Below are 17,142 nucleotides of genomic sequence, written 5' to 3' on the forward strand. Positions count from 1 at the left end.
AATGCCCAACTTAGCCTATTTCTCCAAACAAACAATATACTAGACCCAACACAATATGGGTTCAGAGCTGACCACAGCACAGAGCTGGCCCTGATGAATTCCACAGAGGAAGTTAGAGAGGCCTTGGACCATGGAGGCAACGCAGTACTGATCATGCTGGATCTTTCGGTGGCCTTCGATACGGTCCATCACAAAGTATTGATGGACCTTTTATCAGAAGAACTTGCGGGTTATAGTGGATAAAAGGCTCTTTTTCAGGGACCACATAAGTGGGGTTGTCTCAGCAAGTTTCTTCCTCCTTAGAATTATATGGAAAATAAAGTTCTTTCTTCCTGAAAACAGTCTTAAGACAGTGGTCACAGCACTCATCATGTCACGGTTAGAGTGCTGTAACAGTCTTTACTTGGACATCCAAATAAAACACCTTAACAGACTTCAAATCGTGCAGAACGCGGCGGCCAGACTGTTGTTGGGGACACCGAAGTTTGTCTCGGTTAAGAAAGAACTAAAGCAACTACAGTGGCTACCAGTCAAACAATGGACGCAATTTAAAGCCCTCTGCACAGTTTTTAAGGCCCTCAAAGGAGTGGGCCCCGACTACTTAAAACATAGGTTTCAATGGTATGTTCCCTGAAAGACTCTTCGGTCCATGGGAACAAAAAAAGTGATAGTTCCCCCAGTCAAAAAAGTAAGCTGGGGTGGTAGGAGCTTTATTACATGTGCTTCTAAGGCCTGGAATAATCTACCATTCCACTTCAGAAACTCCACGAGCTCCTTTTTTCAGGAAGGGGCTGAAAACTTGGCTATTTACCCTATAATCACCCTATATCACAGCAACCAACTAAGCAGTGTTCAGCGCCAGGTCACCCTAGGGTAACCGTTGCGCTTAAGAAGTTAAATTAACATAACATAACAGACCAATCATTCAGGTATTCTGAGATTGTGCAGTTTATACCACAATTCTGAGCGCTCAACCCCACTAAAGTTTGTTTAAAAGTGGCCGCGTGTAACAGCAGTAGTTTGACACCTTAGAGGTGAATATTTTTTAATGATCAGGTTGAGGACTGTGATGTCGGAGTAAAAAGATTTTTTTTTAAACCAGCTTGCTCTTTTGCTAAAATTCCATTACCGTCAATCCACTTTGGGAGGTATTCTAAAGATAAATCTGCAGAATATCTCCCCAGATGCACCCTAAAAGGAAATGTGAGTATGGTCTGAGTTATGTTATGTTATGTTAAAATGGGGTTTTATATAGCGCTCAGCAACTCCGAAGAGTGTCCCGGTGTCCCGGATGAGTCATCTTTCACACCTTATTATGTACTGGGAACAATATACTGACCATCCCCGATGGTGGTACGATACATCTGTTAACACACTCTTAAGACACTGATGGTAGAATAAAGCCTTAGGCACCAAAGTTTCTCATCAGGACAGAGATCAGGATTTCATCTCAAAGGTACTCCTTTTAACAACCCAGTGAGGAAGAAAGGCAGAATGGGCACACTGGGATTCTATCCTGTGACTTCTGGGTTGAACACAATCCCTGCCGCACATGCATTAGTTGAAAGAGCCATCAGACCCAACATCAGTTTTATCAGATAACAACCTGTTGACCTCTTGGTAAGTTTATAAGAATGTATATTTAGAAGGCAACCTTTTCCAGAGCACGATTTTCGGAAATCCAGTAAATCGCTTCAACAAGTTGAAACTTGGTCTGATGGTTCTCATAGGTCAAAAAAAACTTTTCAACTTGAAATTGTTCATTTCTAAAAGGCGATATATTTACTGCCAAGTATTAACTTATGCAAACTGGGACGGTATCGTCAACATCTTCAAGTAGAAAGCTACCAAAGTAGCTCAGTGAGTGGTGCACCTGCTGTGTAGTCTGATGGCTACAGTTTCAAATTTTAGCAGGGCAGAGTCTTTCTTCTGTTTCAGGTCAATAATAGAGCATTATCAGGTATGTAGTATAAATACTCATCTCTTATGAGGCAAAACAGTTTGAAATAAGCTCTGCATAAAAATGATAAATATGACTACTAATACAACTAAGGTTGCAATCTAGGGGTGTAGACTTTTATAAAAACATATCTAAGGGATGAGATACTGCAGACATCTACTTGCCTGGAAACAAATCAATGTGTCCAATTTGCGCCATGCAGTGAGGTGACAAATTATGGCAGAGGTCTCCCAATATCGGAGTTCAGAATACAGCCTCGCTTATTATGCAAGGGCTCTTATTATGTCAATGTTTGGAGAAAGTCTGACACCTTTCTGATTATACTAGACGCTGAGCATGCCAGGGCTCTCTATATGTCAGATCTTTGAATTTACATATGCTCTGCCTGCGCAGAGACCCTGTTCATGTATGGGCTCTGTATAGTCCAGCTTATTGGTCTCAATATGCCAGGATTTTCATTATGCTGGGCTTTTCATCACAGCAGAGTTCTGGATATACAATTTTATTCACAAAACCATTTCTCTGTTTCTAACTTTAATTCTTGACGAAGGGCCATGTGAATTGCTCTGGCAAGTTTACTTATAAGCGTTCACAATATTTCACTCTGGCATATGTACTTTTAGGCGTTCCCTCAATTTCACAAAATGTTATCTAAGTAGATCCAGATTATACTTGTCCGTCAGGGATTAGGCTGCCAATTGAAGATCAAAGAGACCGCCCACAGTCTGACATTCTCTACTTGTGCAAAATGTGTAATTCTTGGGCATATCACTTCATTTCACGTTGCCTTGTTTGCCATAACTGTGAACAAATACTAAGGAGTATATTAATGAGAGGAAATTGACCATTTCATAGTTAATCCATGTGTAAAATGCCAAGAGTCAAAATGTTATGGGGCTGATTCTAAGTAAAACATTTTCCAGGGTGGCAGCGGAATCTCCTCCCAATAAAATGTGATGTTAACAAAAAAAAGCTTTTCTCAACGCGGGAGTGGGGGATTTCTTCCTCCTGGAGAATACAAATATGTAAACAAGTGAATTTGCAGCTTGTTTATTTTTTTTAAATATATTTTTATTTTTACCATTGCAGTTAGCACATTGCAGCGCACTTCATCAAATAAACCAGTTAACTTAAATCAATACAGCACATTTCCTTTTCAACTCAAATCAATCATATAAAAAATTCTTTAAAGAATACATCATCGTATGGATTTCATTGAGCTGATACAATACATATCTATACAAATCATATCAAAGAATACTTCATCCTGTTCATAACAGCCCCAAACCCTCTCTCCATCTTTTAACGGGGTCCCAAATCCTCATTCCTAAACGCCTCCCTTTCCTGCCTTTCCGAGCATATATGTTCTTTTCTAAATTATATGTCGCTAACAAATTAGCCAGCCATACTTGCATTCCCGGAGGATTCTTGTCTAGCCAAGCCCTAGCTATGCAGAGTCTATAGACTGCCATAGCTACAAAAATGAATTCTCTGTGAGTAGTATTACTATCTGTAATTATCCCTAAGAGTATTTGAGCAGGCTTTAAGGTAATTTGTATAGCTAAGGAGGAATTCATAAAGTTCTCAATCTCCTTTAGCAGTGTATGTAGCTGTGGGCATGTAGCAAATATATGTATCAAATCTGCCTCGGAGGAATTGTACCTCTGGCATGTGATGCCTGTACTACCCCCCCCCCCCACTTTGCGATCCTCGCTGGTGTAAAATACAACGAGTACAGAGTTTTATACTGTTGCGACTGTAACGGAGCTGAACATAGTAATGTACGGCCCATCTCCAATGACTCTTGGAACCAGCCAACCTCGCCTTCCAGTTTCTCTGCCCACTTAGTACTATATTTGTCCATATCATCCTGATTTTCTGCTATAAGGCTTGCGTAGAAGCTCCGAATAGAGCAGTCTCCCCCTAATCTTATTTTCTCCAGTATTTCTACCTTGCTAAATCCCACCTGTCCCCCCTGCTTACCCCCAAGAAAGCTTCTTAGTTGCAGAAATAAAAAAAAATCCCTCCTGTCTACCCCATATCTGCTCATTAAGTCTGAAAATTGCACCACACCCTCCGTATATCTCACATCTCCGATCTGAATTATACCCTTTTCGGCCCACCCCGCCATTGTCATGTCCCCAAAGATCTGTGACGGAAAGGAAACATTTTTATACATCCTAGTATACCAGTTATATCGGCCCATGCCAACTTTCTTCATAACCGCGTTCCAAATCTTGACCGCGGCTTGAACTGTTTTGAATCTCGTCCTTTTAAAATGTCCAAAATCTGTACAATTGAGAAAACAATTCTCCCCCTCCAACCCCAAAACCGCAGAGTATATTCCGGACGAATCATTGGTAGTTCTTTGATCCAAGCCGCCCCCCACAATCAATCCCCTCATGTACTGTAGTGCAGCCGCCCAATAGTATAACTTAAAATCAGGCGCACCCCACCCTCCCCTTTCTCTCGGTAGTGACATAAATCTGTAGGCCCTGCGCGTCTTACCATGAGCCCAGATAAATCTATTTAGGATGTTCTCCAACTCTTTAAACCATCTTGCCTCAAAAAATAAAGGTATTGCCCTAAAGAAATACAAAAATTTGGGCAACACCAACATTTTTATAACGTTAGTACATCCCACTAGTGATAGGTGCAAGTTGTTCATCCGTTCCAGATCTGTTTTTACTCTACTCATCAGGGGGACAAGATTATTCTGCACCACTACATCCAAATCCGCTGTGATTGCCACCCCCAGGTATACTGCTGAATCCACCACCCTTTGATCATTACAAACAATATACTGGTTACATACGATTTGAGTTTTAGAACTATTTAAGCTGTACCCCGAAACCTGGCCAAATCTTTGTGCCTCAATCTCAATTTCTCTTATGGCCACGGTAGGATTAGATGTCAAGATGGCCACATCATCTGCGTAGGCCAACGTCTTTACCTTGCATCCATTCAACCTAATTGAAGGAATCCTATGATTACCCTCCAACTTACGTATCAGAGGATCTAAATAAAGTGCGAACAGCAGTGGGGATGACGGACATCCCTGTCTAGTCCCCCTCCCAATACTAACTGCTGTCGAGTACCCCCTATTGACTCTGATCCTTCCTGATGGATTTTTATAAAGAGTCTGCATTGCCGTTATAAAACCGTTTCCCATTCCACTCCACTTTAGCGTGTGCCAGAGATATTCCCAGGAGACCCTATCAAACGCCTTCTCAGCGTCCAAGAAAAGCGCCGCCATAGGGTCCCCCAGGATACCAGCTGCGTCAAACATTGTAACCACCTACCTAATATGTTGTGTGGTACTTTTACCTGGAATGAACCCATGCTGAGTATAAGTTACTAAGCCCTCTATCACCCCCGCTAATCTCCTCGCCAGTATCTTGGAGTATAATTTGGTATCCGCGTTCATCAATGTAATGGGTCTATACGATCCTGGCAATGTTGGTGTTTTTCCTTTTTTTAAAATAACAATAATGTCTGCTTCCCCCCAAGATTCAGGTATACCCTCTCCCTTCTGTGCCTTCAGCATGACGTTAAACATATCTCCTCCGATTGCATGATGGAACACTTTGTAAAACTCAACCGGCAGCTGGTCTGGACCAGCTGCTTTGCCTGATGGTAACAACTTTAGTGCCATAAGGAATTCCTCCAAGGTAAAGGGCGAGTCCAACATCTCCTTTTCCTCCGTATTTATAACCGAAGGGGTAATATCTCTAAGATAACTTTCAACCTCTCCTAGAATTCCTGCCCTACCCCCAGCATAGAGCTCTGCATAAAACTGTCTAAAGACCTCCCTTACTTTAACTGTTTCGGAGACCAAGGCCCCGTTCCCATCCCTAATCTCCGAGATATCTGAAGCTGCTAGTCTCCGTCTAGTGCGTACAGCTAGTAAATGGCCCACCTTCTCGCTTAGTTCATATGCAGCTTCTCTCTTGATTAAGTAGTTCTCTGCTGCTTTTTTAGAAATGTTTTCCGCAGCTTCTGCTCCAAGAGCAATAATTCTGAGGAGGTGCTCTTCAATTGGTATATTCCTCCGTATATCCCTTGCCAATTCATCCTCTATCTTCATTAGGCTTTGATGTACTTCATTAATTTTAGATCTTATCTTTTTCTGGGCTGAGAATACGTAGCTCATTGTCTCCCCCCTAACCCCGGCCTTAAAAGCATCCCATACAACTCCCGGGGGGGCTGTTCCTCTGTTAATATCCCAATAAGTCTTGATCCAATCTGTCATATACTCCCTATATGCCTCATCCTTCAAAAGAGCTCTATCAAATGTCCATTGTGTATCCTTACGTTGTACCTGACCTATTCTGATGGTTAAAATCAATGGGCTATGATCCGACACAATTCGGGGGTGTTTTTCAATTTGTGCCCCTTCCAGCAAGGGGGTAGAGATCATAAAGTAATCCAGCCTCACCAATACCTTATGGGGGGCTGAGTAAAATGTACCGCCGTCCATACCTGGGTTCAACTTAACCCATGGATCCACTAGGGAATTGTGTAGCACCATATCCGTCAATGCCCTATGAGCTCTCTTCTTCCTCCCGAGATACTGCCCTCGTAACTGTACAAGCGAACTGGTAGGATCGTGGATATTAAAGTCCCCACAGCATATAATTGGCTTGGGCCACAACGCCAGTTCTGTATCTAGGTACTGAAATATCTCAGGGTCGTCCTCTGTGGAGCCATACACGGACACTATAGTGCATCTTTCCCCTTTAAATCTTATTTCCAATATTACCCACCTACCCCATTGATCCTCCTTCTTTTTTATCACCTCTACCTCACTTAATCTCCCTAGTACTGCCACTCCTCTATGCTTGGTACCTTGCTTGGAGTTTGCCAAAACGGCGAACTCTAAAAGATCTAGGAGATACCCCCTGGAGGCTTCTACATGCGTTTCCTGGAGGCAAACCAAATCCAAACGTAGCGTCCTGAGTAATGCCGCAACCCTTAGCCTTTTACCAGCATCATTAAGGCCGCAGACATTAATAGTGGCAATTGTACAGCTCATTAAAATACATCAAAAATACCCCCCCTCCCCCCCATTACTGGCAAATAGGTCAATGAGACCTATGTGTAGCCGCTTCAGCTTGCGGTAATCGCTCCCCTCTCCCCCTCCACCCGATGTTTTAACCTATACCTTGTGTGTACCCCCCTATACCCCTTCCGTGTCCCGTGTTCCCAGCCACCTAATCGCATACCTGGATATCTTACATATCTTACCAAACTTAGAGCTCTCAAACCGTTATATATCCTACTTCTTACAGCAAGAACCCAACATCTTCACCCCACATCTTTACATCTTCCCAGAGTATAGATAGTTCTAATGATCTCAACCACCTTTCTGCGCCTTAATCTCCTCCAAAAACTGTTGGGCCTTAATCTCGAACAAGAATAGGTTTGTTCTCCCCCTTGTGACTATCTTCAACCTTGCGGGAAATAGCAGAAATGCCTCTGAGCCTAAAGCCTGAAATGGCTTAATAAGCTGCCTAAGCCGCCACCTTCTCTCCACCGTTACGTGGCAGAAGTCGGGCCTGGCAAAGAAGGTTGTCTCCTCAAATGATCTTTTGTTGTTAGGTCTAGCTTTGTCGATTATTTCCTCTCTAAGTAGGTAGTTTCCGACATATACCAAAATAGCTCTGGGCAGCGCAGGTTGCCCTGTCTGCCCCCCGCCACTCCGGCCTTTCCTGATCGAAAGAGGGAATCTGTGAGCCCTTTGGATCTCCCTTTCCCACTCCCACTCCGACTCCGGGAAGGCACCTCTTAATAGTTTAATCACAAATCGCATGATGTCCTCCCCCTCCTGCCACACCCAAAATGCGAATGTTATTCCTCCTTTGGCGGTTTTCGAAGTCCTCCATCTTCCATTGTAGATCACTCGCCAACTTTTCCTGTTCCAGTTTAAAGTCCTGCCACTCCCCAACGTCATCCTCCAGCTTCCCAGTTCTCTCTTCCACCTCCGTCACCCTCTCCGCTAAACCATCGTACAGTTTATTGACTTTCCTGAGGGTATTCTGTATCTTTTTTGATGCTTGTCTTGCCCTGCGACTCTCTGATCTCGCTGCGCCTTGCATTTGCTTGAGTGTATTAAAGATTATTTCAAAAGGGGCCTGGTGCTGCGTGGAGGAAGGGGTATTGGCTGCGGTCGGGTTTTGCTCTCCTCCAAGTAAGTCTGTGAGGTGGCTGAATAGTCCCAGGCTAATTTCTCCCCTCCCGCTGAAGGTAACCCTGTATCTATGCCATGCTTCCTCCCCTTAGGTCGTCTCTTTTTCTGCGTACTCTCTTTCCTCAAAGAGCTTGAACCAGAACCGGAGCTCGACTCTTCATCCTGCTCCCCCGCCTCTGAATCGCCCTCGCTTGTCTGGGTAGTGTCAGTATCCTCATTTAGCGAGTAAAAACAGTCTTCTTCCATTGAGCCACCCTCTCCCTTTGCAGGCACCGTGATCTCCTTGATGTGGGGTAATGTATGCTTTTTCCTGCTAGAGTTCTATTACTATTACTGCCCTGATTATTCCCAGCGTTTTGTTTCTCACCCATTTCAGCCTCCACCTGCATAAGTGCTTCCAACATATCCGCACTTCCTGCGGTTCCGATTCCTAGAGGCATGCACGTCTCGACCATCACAGGACTTTTTTCGGGTCCCTCGCGTCCCTTCTCCATTTCACTGTTGGAATCCGACACTAGAGGTTCTTTAGGCATGGCGTTCTTTCCCTTAACGCCACTGTTGTCTGCAGTGTCGGAATCCCGGCGTTGCCTAGCAACCGCTGACACCGCTTCGGAAGCGTCTGCCGTTGCGTCCTCGAGGACGTTGCCGTGTACGGCCTGTACCCCGGCTGGCTGGGAGTTTGATCTGGGACCGAAGGTTTCCAACAAGGTAGGCTGTCTTAGGGCCGATCCTTTACCTTTACTCGGACCGTGCCTATGTCGCTCTGCATCGGCTAAGTCCTCCACGATAAGCCGATCGGGGTCCTGCTCGACCCGGTCTGTCTTTGCTGCTGTCGCTGCCTTGGAGCGATTCTCTGCTCTCTTCCCCTTCTGCGCTGGAGCCGGAGCCGGAGCCGAGGGCACAGTTTTTCGAATAGGGCCGGGCCCTCGCTGTTGTATCCCAGGTGTCCCAATGTCATTATTTTTTCTTGGGTTTGCAGGGCCGCTCCCAGTATTCGAAGCTTGTTGTTTCCCTACTCCGGTTGTCTTCTCCTTGTCCTTATCTTTATCCAGCTTTGATAATCGTGCTGGCATCCTCTCAGCTTGCATCCGCAGCTCCGTCGTTAAGCCAGCTATTTTTAGCAGTAGCCGTCTGACTCCAACCTTAGCTGCAGGGCACGTTTTCCAAGCTCTACTTAAGCTCGCCTGAACCCAGGCAACCAACTCCATAGATGGGGGGTACAATATCCCTACTCCAGTACCGCCCGGGTAGTACGGGGAGAGAGGTCAGGAGCGACTTCTCACCAAAACCTTACGGCGGCCATCTTACCCTCTTTACGGCGTCCATCTTGCCCTCTAATTTGCGGCTTGTTTAATGATGCCTTAAATAAATGGAATTTAAACTTGTCTTTAAAAATTGCACAGTAATTTAGGAAAAATGAAACATTTTGCAAACATGTGAACACACTTACATATCAGAACCACTGTCAGTAACACAAACTAGGCCCATAGGACACTGTATTTCCTTAAATCGCTTTTCATAACGATGAAGGATTTGAATAAGGAACCATATGTTCAATTCTGAACATATTCTATATGTGGATATGCACCTTTCCCAAGCAGCACACTATCCTCTTCAGCAGCCAAAGGGTGTGTTGCAGGGGGATGCGACTATTTGTTCAGTGGACAAATTAAACCTTGTTGTCCTTGAAGTATGTTCTCAGCTATGGGCTTTAGAGTTCCCCACCGTTGCAATCCAGCTGTACTGCTGATGTGCCTAAACTGCAGTGGCCGAAACAGATGGTGCTAAAAAAAAATAATAAGCAATTCGCTAAGCAAATGTTTACATTTCAAAGCTTCTTACTTTTGCAGATCCAAAAATGGATGCAGTTTGGAGATCTTTGTCATCTTCCTCTTTTCGGGGATGTATTACCAGGGTCACATGACAATTATTATCCGTAGCAAATTTCCTGAAAGCACCAACAGTGTAATCTTGAACAGCAATCCTGAAAACCAATAAACAATTGCCATCAGGCAAGTCAACTTCTTGTGCAGGAGAGCATGAGAACAGTGTCCATGACATACTGAGATCGATTAAAATGTTGAGTGGTCATCAATATTAAACAGTGATCCACAAAAAGATTTACTTACATAGGTCCACATGAACGAAAGTTTGTAATAGCAAGTTCCTAATTGAAAATTCCTGTGAATAGCAATTAGGAAATCGCTATTTAAAATGCATGAAAATCTTTTAAGTTTCATTTGCAATTTCCAGTGGGTCGCAAATAGACCTATCTCATGAATATTAATAAGGTAGATCTTGGTTTGTGACCCAATGGGAATTGCTAACATCACAGGGATGGTGGCCTGCGGGGTCTCAGCTGACCACCATGTCAGTGATTGCTTTTAAATAAAGCAATCTTTTTTTTTTTTTTTTAATACAGCCCATTTTCCTTAAAGAAAAAACGGGATGCATATAAAAAAACAAAATTATACGTTTACGTTTCATTTTTTAAGACTAGGCAATGGCCTGTGGGACCACTGCCTGCTCTAAAAAAATGCTTTTACAAACATTCACAAAGGAGAAAGGGACTGTTGGGGACACCTTCCTATATGAGAAAAGGTTACCACCAAATTCAATTTGGTGGTAAAATGCAAATGTTTTGTGACCGCATTTCAGTCGTAAAACATTCACACATACCACTGCGATTCGGCATTAGGAAGGGACGCCCTCAACACGCCCCTTCCTAATACTCATTGCAAACCCAAACTGCGATTCGGTAAAAGATTTTCGAATCGCTGTTTGGGTTTGGTACATGTCAAAAAGTATTTTTGCGGGGGCGTGGCCAAGATGGCGTCGGAGTAAGACGCTTCTCCGAGCCTCTCCGGCGTCGATCCAGCATAGCTTCTAATAGCTCGGTGCTGCGTGAGCGGACTGGCCCCAAAAGGTTGGCGAGGGTCTCCGAATTGGAGCGGAGTGGTCCGGTGCCGTCAGCGGGGCGTTGAGACGCTTGTGGCGGCTGCAGGAGCGGCGAAGTTGTGAGGCCTGGGGATCCCCGGCCTCGCGTGATCTGAGGGCCGTCCGGTGACTCGGGGTGGCCACGGCGGCGGAGAAGGGGCCGCCCGCTGCCCACCCGGGGGTTTCCCCCTGCGCCGGCTGACAGGGTCAGACCGCACTACCAGCGGAGGGCGGTGCAGCATTCCGGAGAGCGTCGAAGGTGTCTGGCACTACCAGCCGGAGGAGGAGAGTGGGCCCGGATTCGGAGGAGCACGGAGGTCCCGCAGTGCAGGCCCGGAGGGGCGGTGGAGGCTCCGGGCGCATACCAGACGCTGCGCACATCGGAGATACGCTGTTGGGCTCGGGCCCGGTGCATGGAATTACGCCCTGACGTAGAGGGGAGGCGTGTGTGGCGCGCCGGTGGCCCGGGCCTGGTAGGAGAGCTCACCGAAGACACGGCTGCCGGCAGAGTGGAGGCGAACTGGGGATAGCAGCCTACGCAGGCCTGGGTGAGGTGCATGCCCGGGGTGGCTGGGCGCCAGCTTTGATACGCATGGACGTCTGGGTGGACTGGTAGCGCCCCGCCACTTTCCCTGAGGTTGGGAACGCGCAGACCTCGGTCCCTTGCTGTTGACTGGTGCAGGACTAGCGGCGACACTAGGGGTTGGAGCCTAGAGGACTGGAGGCGGACTGGGCAGGGCACGTAACGGGGCCATTTTGTCCGGCGCTCATGTTGGATTTGGGTGGCTCTCGCCTGCGCCTGGATTGCTGGTGACTACGTTACCCTTCTGCGCCATCCCCTCAGGGACTTACCATCGGAGGCTGGAGGCTCCTTGTTCCTTGGCTTTGGGCGGACCTGTCGGCTGGAGTCTCGGCGCTCGAGGGCACTCTGGGGGCTTCCTGCCTGGTGGAGAGAGGAGAGCTCGGAGTTACCTTGAGGGGACAGTTGCTACGCTTGCGGGCCCGGTGCCCCCATAACGCTTGCCTCTGAGAGTACCTGGTGGAGGGTCCGCCCGGAAGGGGGTTGCCCGGCCTCATGTCTAACACAGTCCGCAAGGGGCGTGTAGTGAAGGATGGACCATCTAAGTCCTCACAGCAGCCAGCTTCCCCGGGGGCCAGTGGCTCGCCGAGATTGTCGGACGATGAGGCCCCGGCTACCAAAGCTTTTATGACCGAACTTTTTGCCTCCATCAAGGAAGATATCTCCGAGCTTCGGGCGCAGCTGGCGTCCGACCTCCGGGAGGTAAGGAGAGACGTAGATGGGATTGGCGAGAGAGTGGCGACTCTAGAGGACCATGATTTGAATACGGCCAATGATGTGCACCTACTCCAACAAGATATCATCCGTCTCACGGAACAGAACTTGGACCTGCAATCTCACACGGAGGACCTGGAAAACCGATCCAGTCGGAATAACATCCGCATTAGGGCAGTGCCATGGGATGGCGAGGCGGGAGACCTGCGTGGATACGTACAGGAACTGTTTCTGCAGATTTTGAACGAGGAGGATGTGAGGGAAATTAGAATGGATAGAGTGCATCGAGTTGGTTTGCCCAGGAGAGGAGGGGGGGCCCCCCCCCGGACATCCTCGTCTGTGTACATGATTTTCAAGTGAAGGAGCGCATCCTTCGTAAAGCCAGGGCCATCGCATCGCTGCAGTTCAGGGACCATCGTCCTCAGCTCTTTCAGGACTTGGCAGCCTCTACGCTCCAGAAAAGGAGGGATTTTCTCCCAGTGACTTCCTACCTGCGGGAACGCAACATCGCATATTCCTGGGGCCATCCCTTCCGGATCATCTTCGGATGGCAAAACCAATTGGCGCAGATACGCTCCCTCCAGGTGGCAAAGGATCTCTTGGGTTTGAATGATGCTGCACCTTCTCAGGGTTCGAATGTGTCCCCATCTCGGCGGCGCCGTCGATCCTCCTCGTGGCACAGAGTGGGGTCCTCCCCGGATCGGGGGCGACCGAATCGCAATACCAGCCTGCAGGAAAGGGGGAACGCGGTGGCTTCGGTAGCCTCAGCAACGTTGCCGGTGTCGCAAGCAAGTTCGGGAGCGGCATGACAGGGAATTGATTAATGGCGGATCGGCGCTGGAGGGGCATCGGCCCCCTGGTCTGGGAGAATGGATGTACTTTTGGAGAAGACTCCCCGGACCATGACCTTGGGAGGTACCGAGTTGGTCTCCCTAACCTGTCCCCGGAGTGGACGGATCCCTGCGAACTCTGGACTACTGGGACTGATGAGTATTATCCTCAATGGTTCTGTTATGTTTACATTATCACTGTTCCCTTTTCTTTCGGGGGGGGGTTGAATGTTGGGGGGGTTAGGGAGGGGAATGTTGGTGGCGACTGGAGCGGTTTGTGGCACGTGTGGTGGGAAAGGAGGGGATTGAGTGTGGCGTGTGGGGAGCAGGTTGGGGCATTGGCGGCTTTAATGGAGGCTAATGGTCCGTCTGGTGGGGCTTGGGGGAGGTCTTTGGGTCGCTTGTCACTGTTACTTTTGCACAAAGGATTGGAGATTGTGGGGTGGGGGGCTCCAGTGATGGCTACAGAGAGTGCTGGTTTATGGGATCATCATGCCTGTTAGTATAGGGACATGGAATGTTAAGGGCTTGAACTCGCCACAGAAGAGGCGGAAGGTGTGGAAGTATGTGACTGATCACCAGTTGGATGTTGTGGGGCTCCAGGAGACCCATCTTGCGCGTAAGGACGAGCTGCGCCTTCGACATAAGGCGTATCCCCTTGTCTATAGGTCTTCGGCGTCCACAAAGCATAGGGGGGTGGCTCTCCTATTTCGCTCTACGTTGCACTTTCAGCCTCATGATGTATGTAGTGATAAGGATGGTCGCTGGCTGATGGTAAAGGGGCTTGTTCGAGGGAGGCTCTGTACTTTTGTAGTGGTGTACGTCCCCAACGCTGGTCAAAATCAGTTTTTGCAAGGTGTGTTGCGGAGGGGAACCTGTTCCTCTTGGGGGACTTTAACCTGGTGTGGGATGCGAATGTGGATAGCTCTGGGACCCATAGGGCACATACGGGGATGTTTTTCCCCGCCTCGCAGCAGTTGGTGGATGAACTGGGGCTGGTGGACGGCTGGCGTTTCTTCCATCCTACATCCCGAGATTACACTTTTTTCTCGCATGTCCATCATTCTTATTCCCGATTGGATCACATTTTTCTTAGCCAGGCGCTTCGAGGTGTTGTCCTTGACTCCGTCATTCTTCCGCTCTCAGTCTCTGACCACAGTCTACTGGTGCTTAGCCTCCGGTGGTCATCACCTGGTGATGGGCAGCGGAAATGGTACTTCCCGGCCTCAGTGGTGCGGGACGATATCTCTAGTAAGGCACTGCGAAAGGCCATCAAGGACTTTTTCGAGCTGAACCCAGTGTCGGACACCTCGGTCTCTATAACACTTGGGATGCATTGAAGGCGTCCATCAGGGGAACATGCTTGGGCCTCAATGCGACTCTTAATAAAGCGCGGCGCAAGGATAGGGAGGATCTGGAGACCGAATTGGCGAAACTTGAACAGGCTCACAAGCTGAATCCTTCTAGAGTGACCCTCCGGCCCTTGACCGCCATTCGAGGGAAATTGAGAGCCCATTACAATAACAGGGCCGAATTGACGCTATTGAGGCTGGGAAGGCAATCTTATTCCTGCGGAAACAAGGTGGGGAGACACCTGGCGCGTCAACTACGGGACAGGCGGGAACGTGAATATATCGGAGGGATTCGAGACGCTGCGGGTGGGATGCATCACCGGGACGAGGAGAAGGCGGCCATTTTTGGCCGTTTTTATGCGGACCTTTATGCTGGAGACGGGCTGGACGCGAGGTCTCAGAGGGAGTATCTGCAGCGCTTGGCCCTTCCCCAGGTGTCCAAAGAATGGAACGACGTCTTGGAGGCACCGATTACCAGGGAAGAGGTGCTCGAGGCTATCAAGAACCTGAAACTGCACAAGGCCCCTGGGCCGGACGGCTATACTGCCGTCTTTTATAAGACATACGCCTCTGAACTTTGTGACTTTTTGGTGATCCTTTTTAACAGCATGGCTGAGTCCGGTTCCTCGAAGGGTTCCCTAGCCGAGGCGGTTATAACGGTCTTACCAAAGCCGGGGAAAGACCCCACCCGATGTGCCTCATTTCGCCCCATAGCGCTCCTTAACTTGGATGCGAAATTGTATTTGGCGATCCTGGCGCATAGACTGCAGGATCTGTTACCGGCGATCATACATCCCGACCAGTCCGGGTTTATCAAGGGGCGCCAGACTCACGACAATACGCGCAGAGTTGTACATCTCATTGAAAAAGCGGACAGGTTTCGCATACCGGCGGTCCTGGTAGGGCTGGATGCCGAAAAGGCGTTCGATCGTGTAGACTGGCGCTTTCTGTTTCATACGATGACGGCTTTTGGCTTTTCGGAGAAGTTCATCACCATGGTGAAGGCTAACTTCTGCAGTCCTAGATCTCGAGTGGGAGTCAATGGCCACTTGTCTGCATTCTTCCAGCATACCAGAGGTACTAGGCAGGGGTGTCCCCTTTCCCCCCTCCTGTTCGCGCTGAGCATTGAACCCTTGGCGGTGGCGGTGAGGGAACATGAGGGCATACGGGGCATTCCGTTCACGGGAGAGCAACATAAAATCACGCTCTTCGCGGACGACGTACTTCTTTCTGTCGCGGAACCGGAACGTTCGCTACCTTGTATTAGGGAGGCCTTGCTGCACTATGAAGAGGTGGCCGGCTTCAAGGTTAACTATAGCAAGTCGTATATTCTGAATCTTACTCTATCGCAGACGGACGTAGAACGCGTGCGCACTCTGACACCCTTAGCCTGGGCTGCTGGCTCGATTGTCTACCTGGGGGTCCACTTGACCTCGACTGTGGGCAAACTATTCGCGGCCAATTTCCCCCCCTTGTTGGCAAAGACTCGAGCCGAATTGGACAGATGGAAGCCTACATTTTTGTCTTGGCTGGGTAGGATCCATGCTGTGAAGATGGTTCTCCTCCCCAAATATTTGTATTTATTTCAGGCACTGCCCATCCCTTTGGACGGCGACTATTTTCGGCGTCTTAGGACGCAGATATTGCGATTTGTGTGGCAAGGGGGCCGAGCACGCTTGTCCTTTGCGCTATTGCGTAGGCCGAGGTCCGAGGGCGGTGTGGGACTTCCCGACTTCCAACTTTATTATAAAGCGGCACAATTGAGGGTTTTGGTGGAGTGGTCGCAGCAAACGTCGGAGAAGCATTGGCTGCACATGGACCGGAGTGTGGCGGGGAGATCAGTATGGGATCTGGCTTGGAAGCCTAAGAAGGACCGTCCCTTGAACGCCTATATAAGTACACCTACGGGTACTGTGCTGAATGTGTGGGACACCCTTGCTGGGGACGAACGTTGGACTACGTTCCCCTCACCTTTCACGCCCCTGCACTACAACCCAGCCTTCCCGCCGGCACATCGAGAGGGGGCTTTCGACGCATGGAGGGAGGGTGGCTGTAGGGCCCTGACTCACCTGTTCCATGGTCAGGCTCCCCTCACTTTTGCTAACTGCATGAGGGACTATGGGGTTCCTCAGACTGACCAATATCGTCATGCACAGCTGCTCCATTGGGCCACGTCTTCGGGGGTACTAGAGGCGGCTACGAGACCACCTTCCCCATTCGAGGCTTTCCTACTACGGACGTCGGCAATGAAGGGGGTCATTTCCTTCCTGTATCAGCTATTGCTTAAATCTGCAATCTCGCCTAGGCCTAGATACATGGAGCAGTGGGAAGAGATATTGGGGAGAGATATCTCAGACACTGAATGGTCAGCATTGTGGCGGGATTTGACGGCGTTTAATCATTCGCTTCACCTCAGGGAAGCCCACCTTAAGACTCTTACGCAATGGTATTTATGCCCGACCAGGCTCCATCGCTTCTACCCGGCCACCTCCGATAAATGTTGGAGGGGCTGTGGGTTTCTTGGGGACTTTCGCCACATCTGGTGGGACTGCCCAGTGATTCGGCCCTATTGGGAGGAG

The 17,142-nt window shown here is 48.6% G+C and overlaps 1 protein-coding gene across 1 annotated transcript in view; it reads right to left on the reverse strand.

The window, feature by feature from the left end:
- The window catches only part of TWNK (twinkle mtDNA helicase), a 107,788-nt gene that overhangs the window by 14,498 nt on the left and 76,148 nt on the right, over positions 1–17,142 (reverse strand). The window contains exon 4 of the mRNA XM_078643646.1: positions 9,993–10,134. Coding sequence (XP_078499772.1) covers positions 9,993–10,134 — 142 coding nt within the window. The remainder of the gene's footprint in view (positions 1–9,992; positions 10,135–17,142) is intronic.

This window comes from Lissotriton helveticus, chromosome 5_1, assembly GCF_964261635.1.
Source record: "Lissotriton helveticus chromosome 5_1, aLisHel1.1, whole genome shotgun sequence".
Lineage (NCBI taxonomy): Eukaryota > Metazoa > Chordata > Amphibia > Caudata > Salamandridae > Lissotriton > Lissotriton helveticus.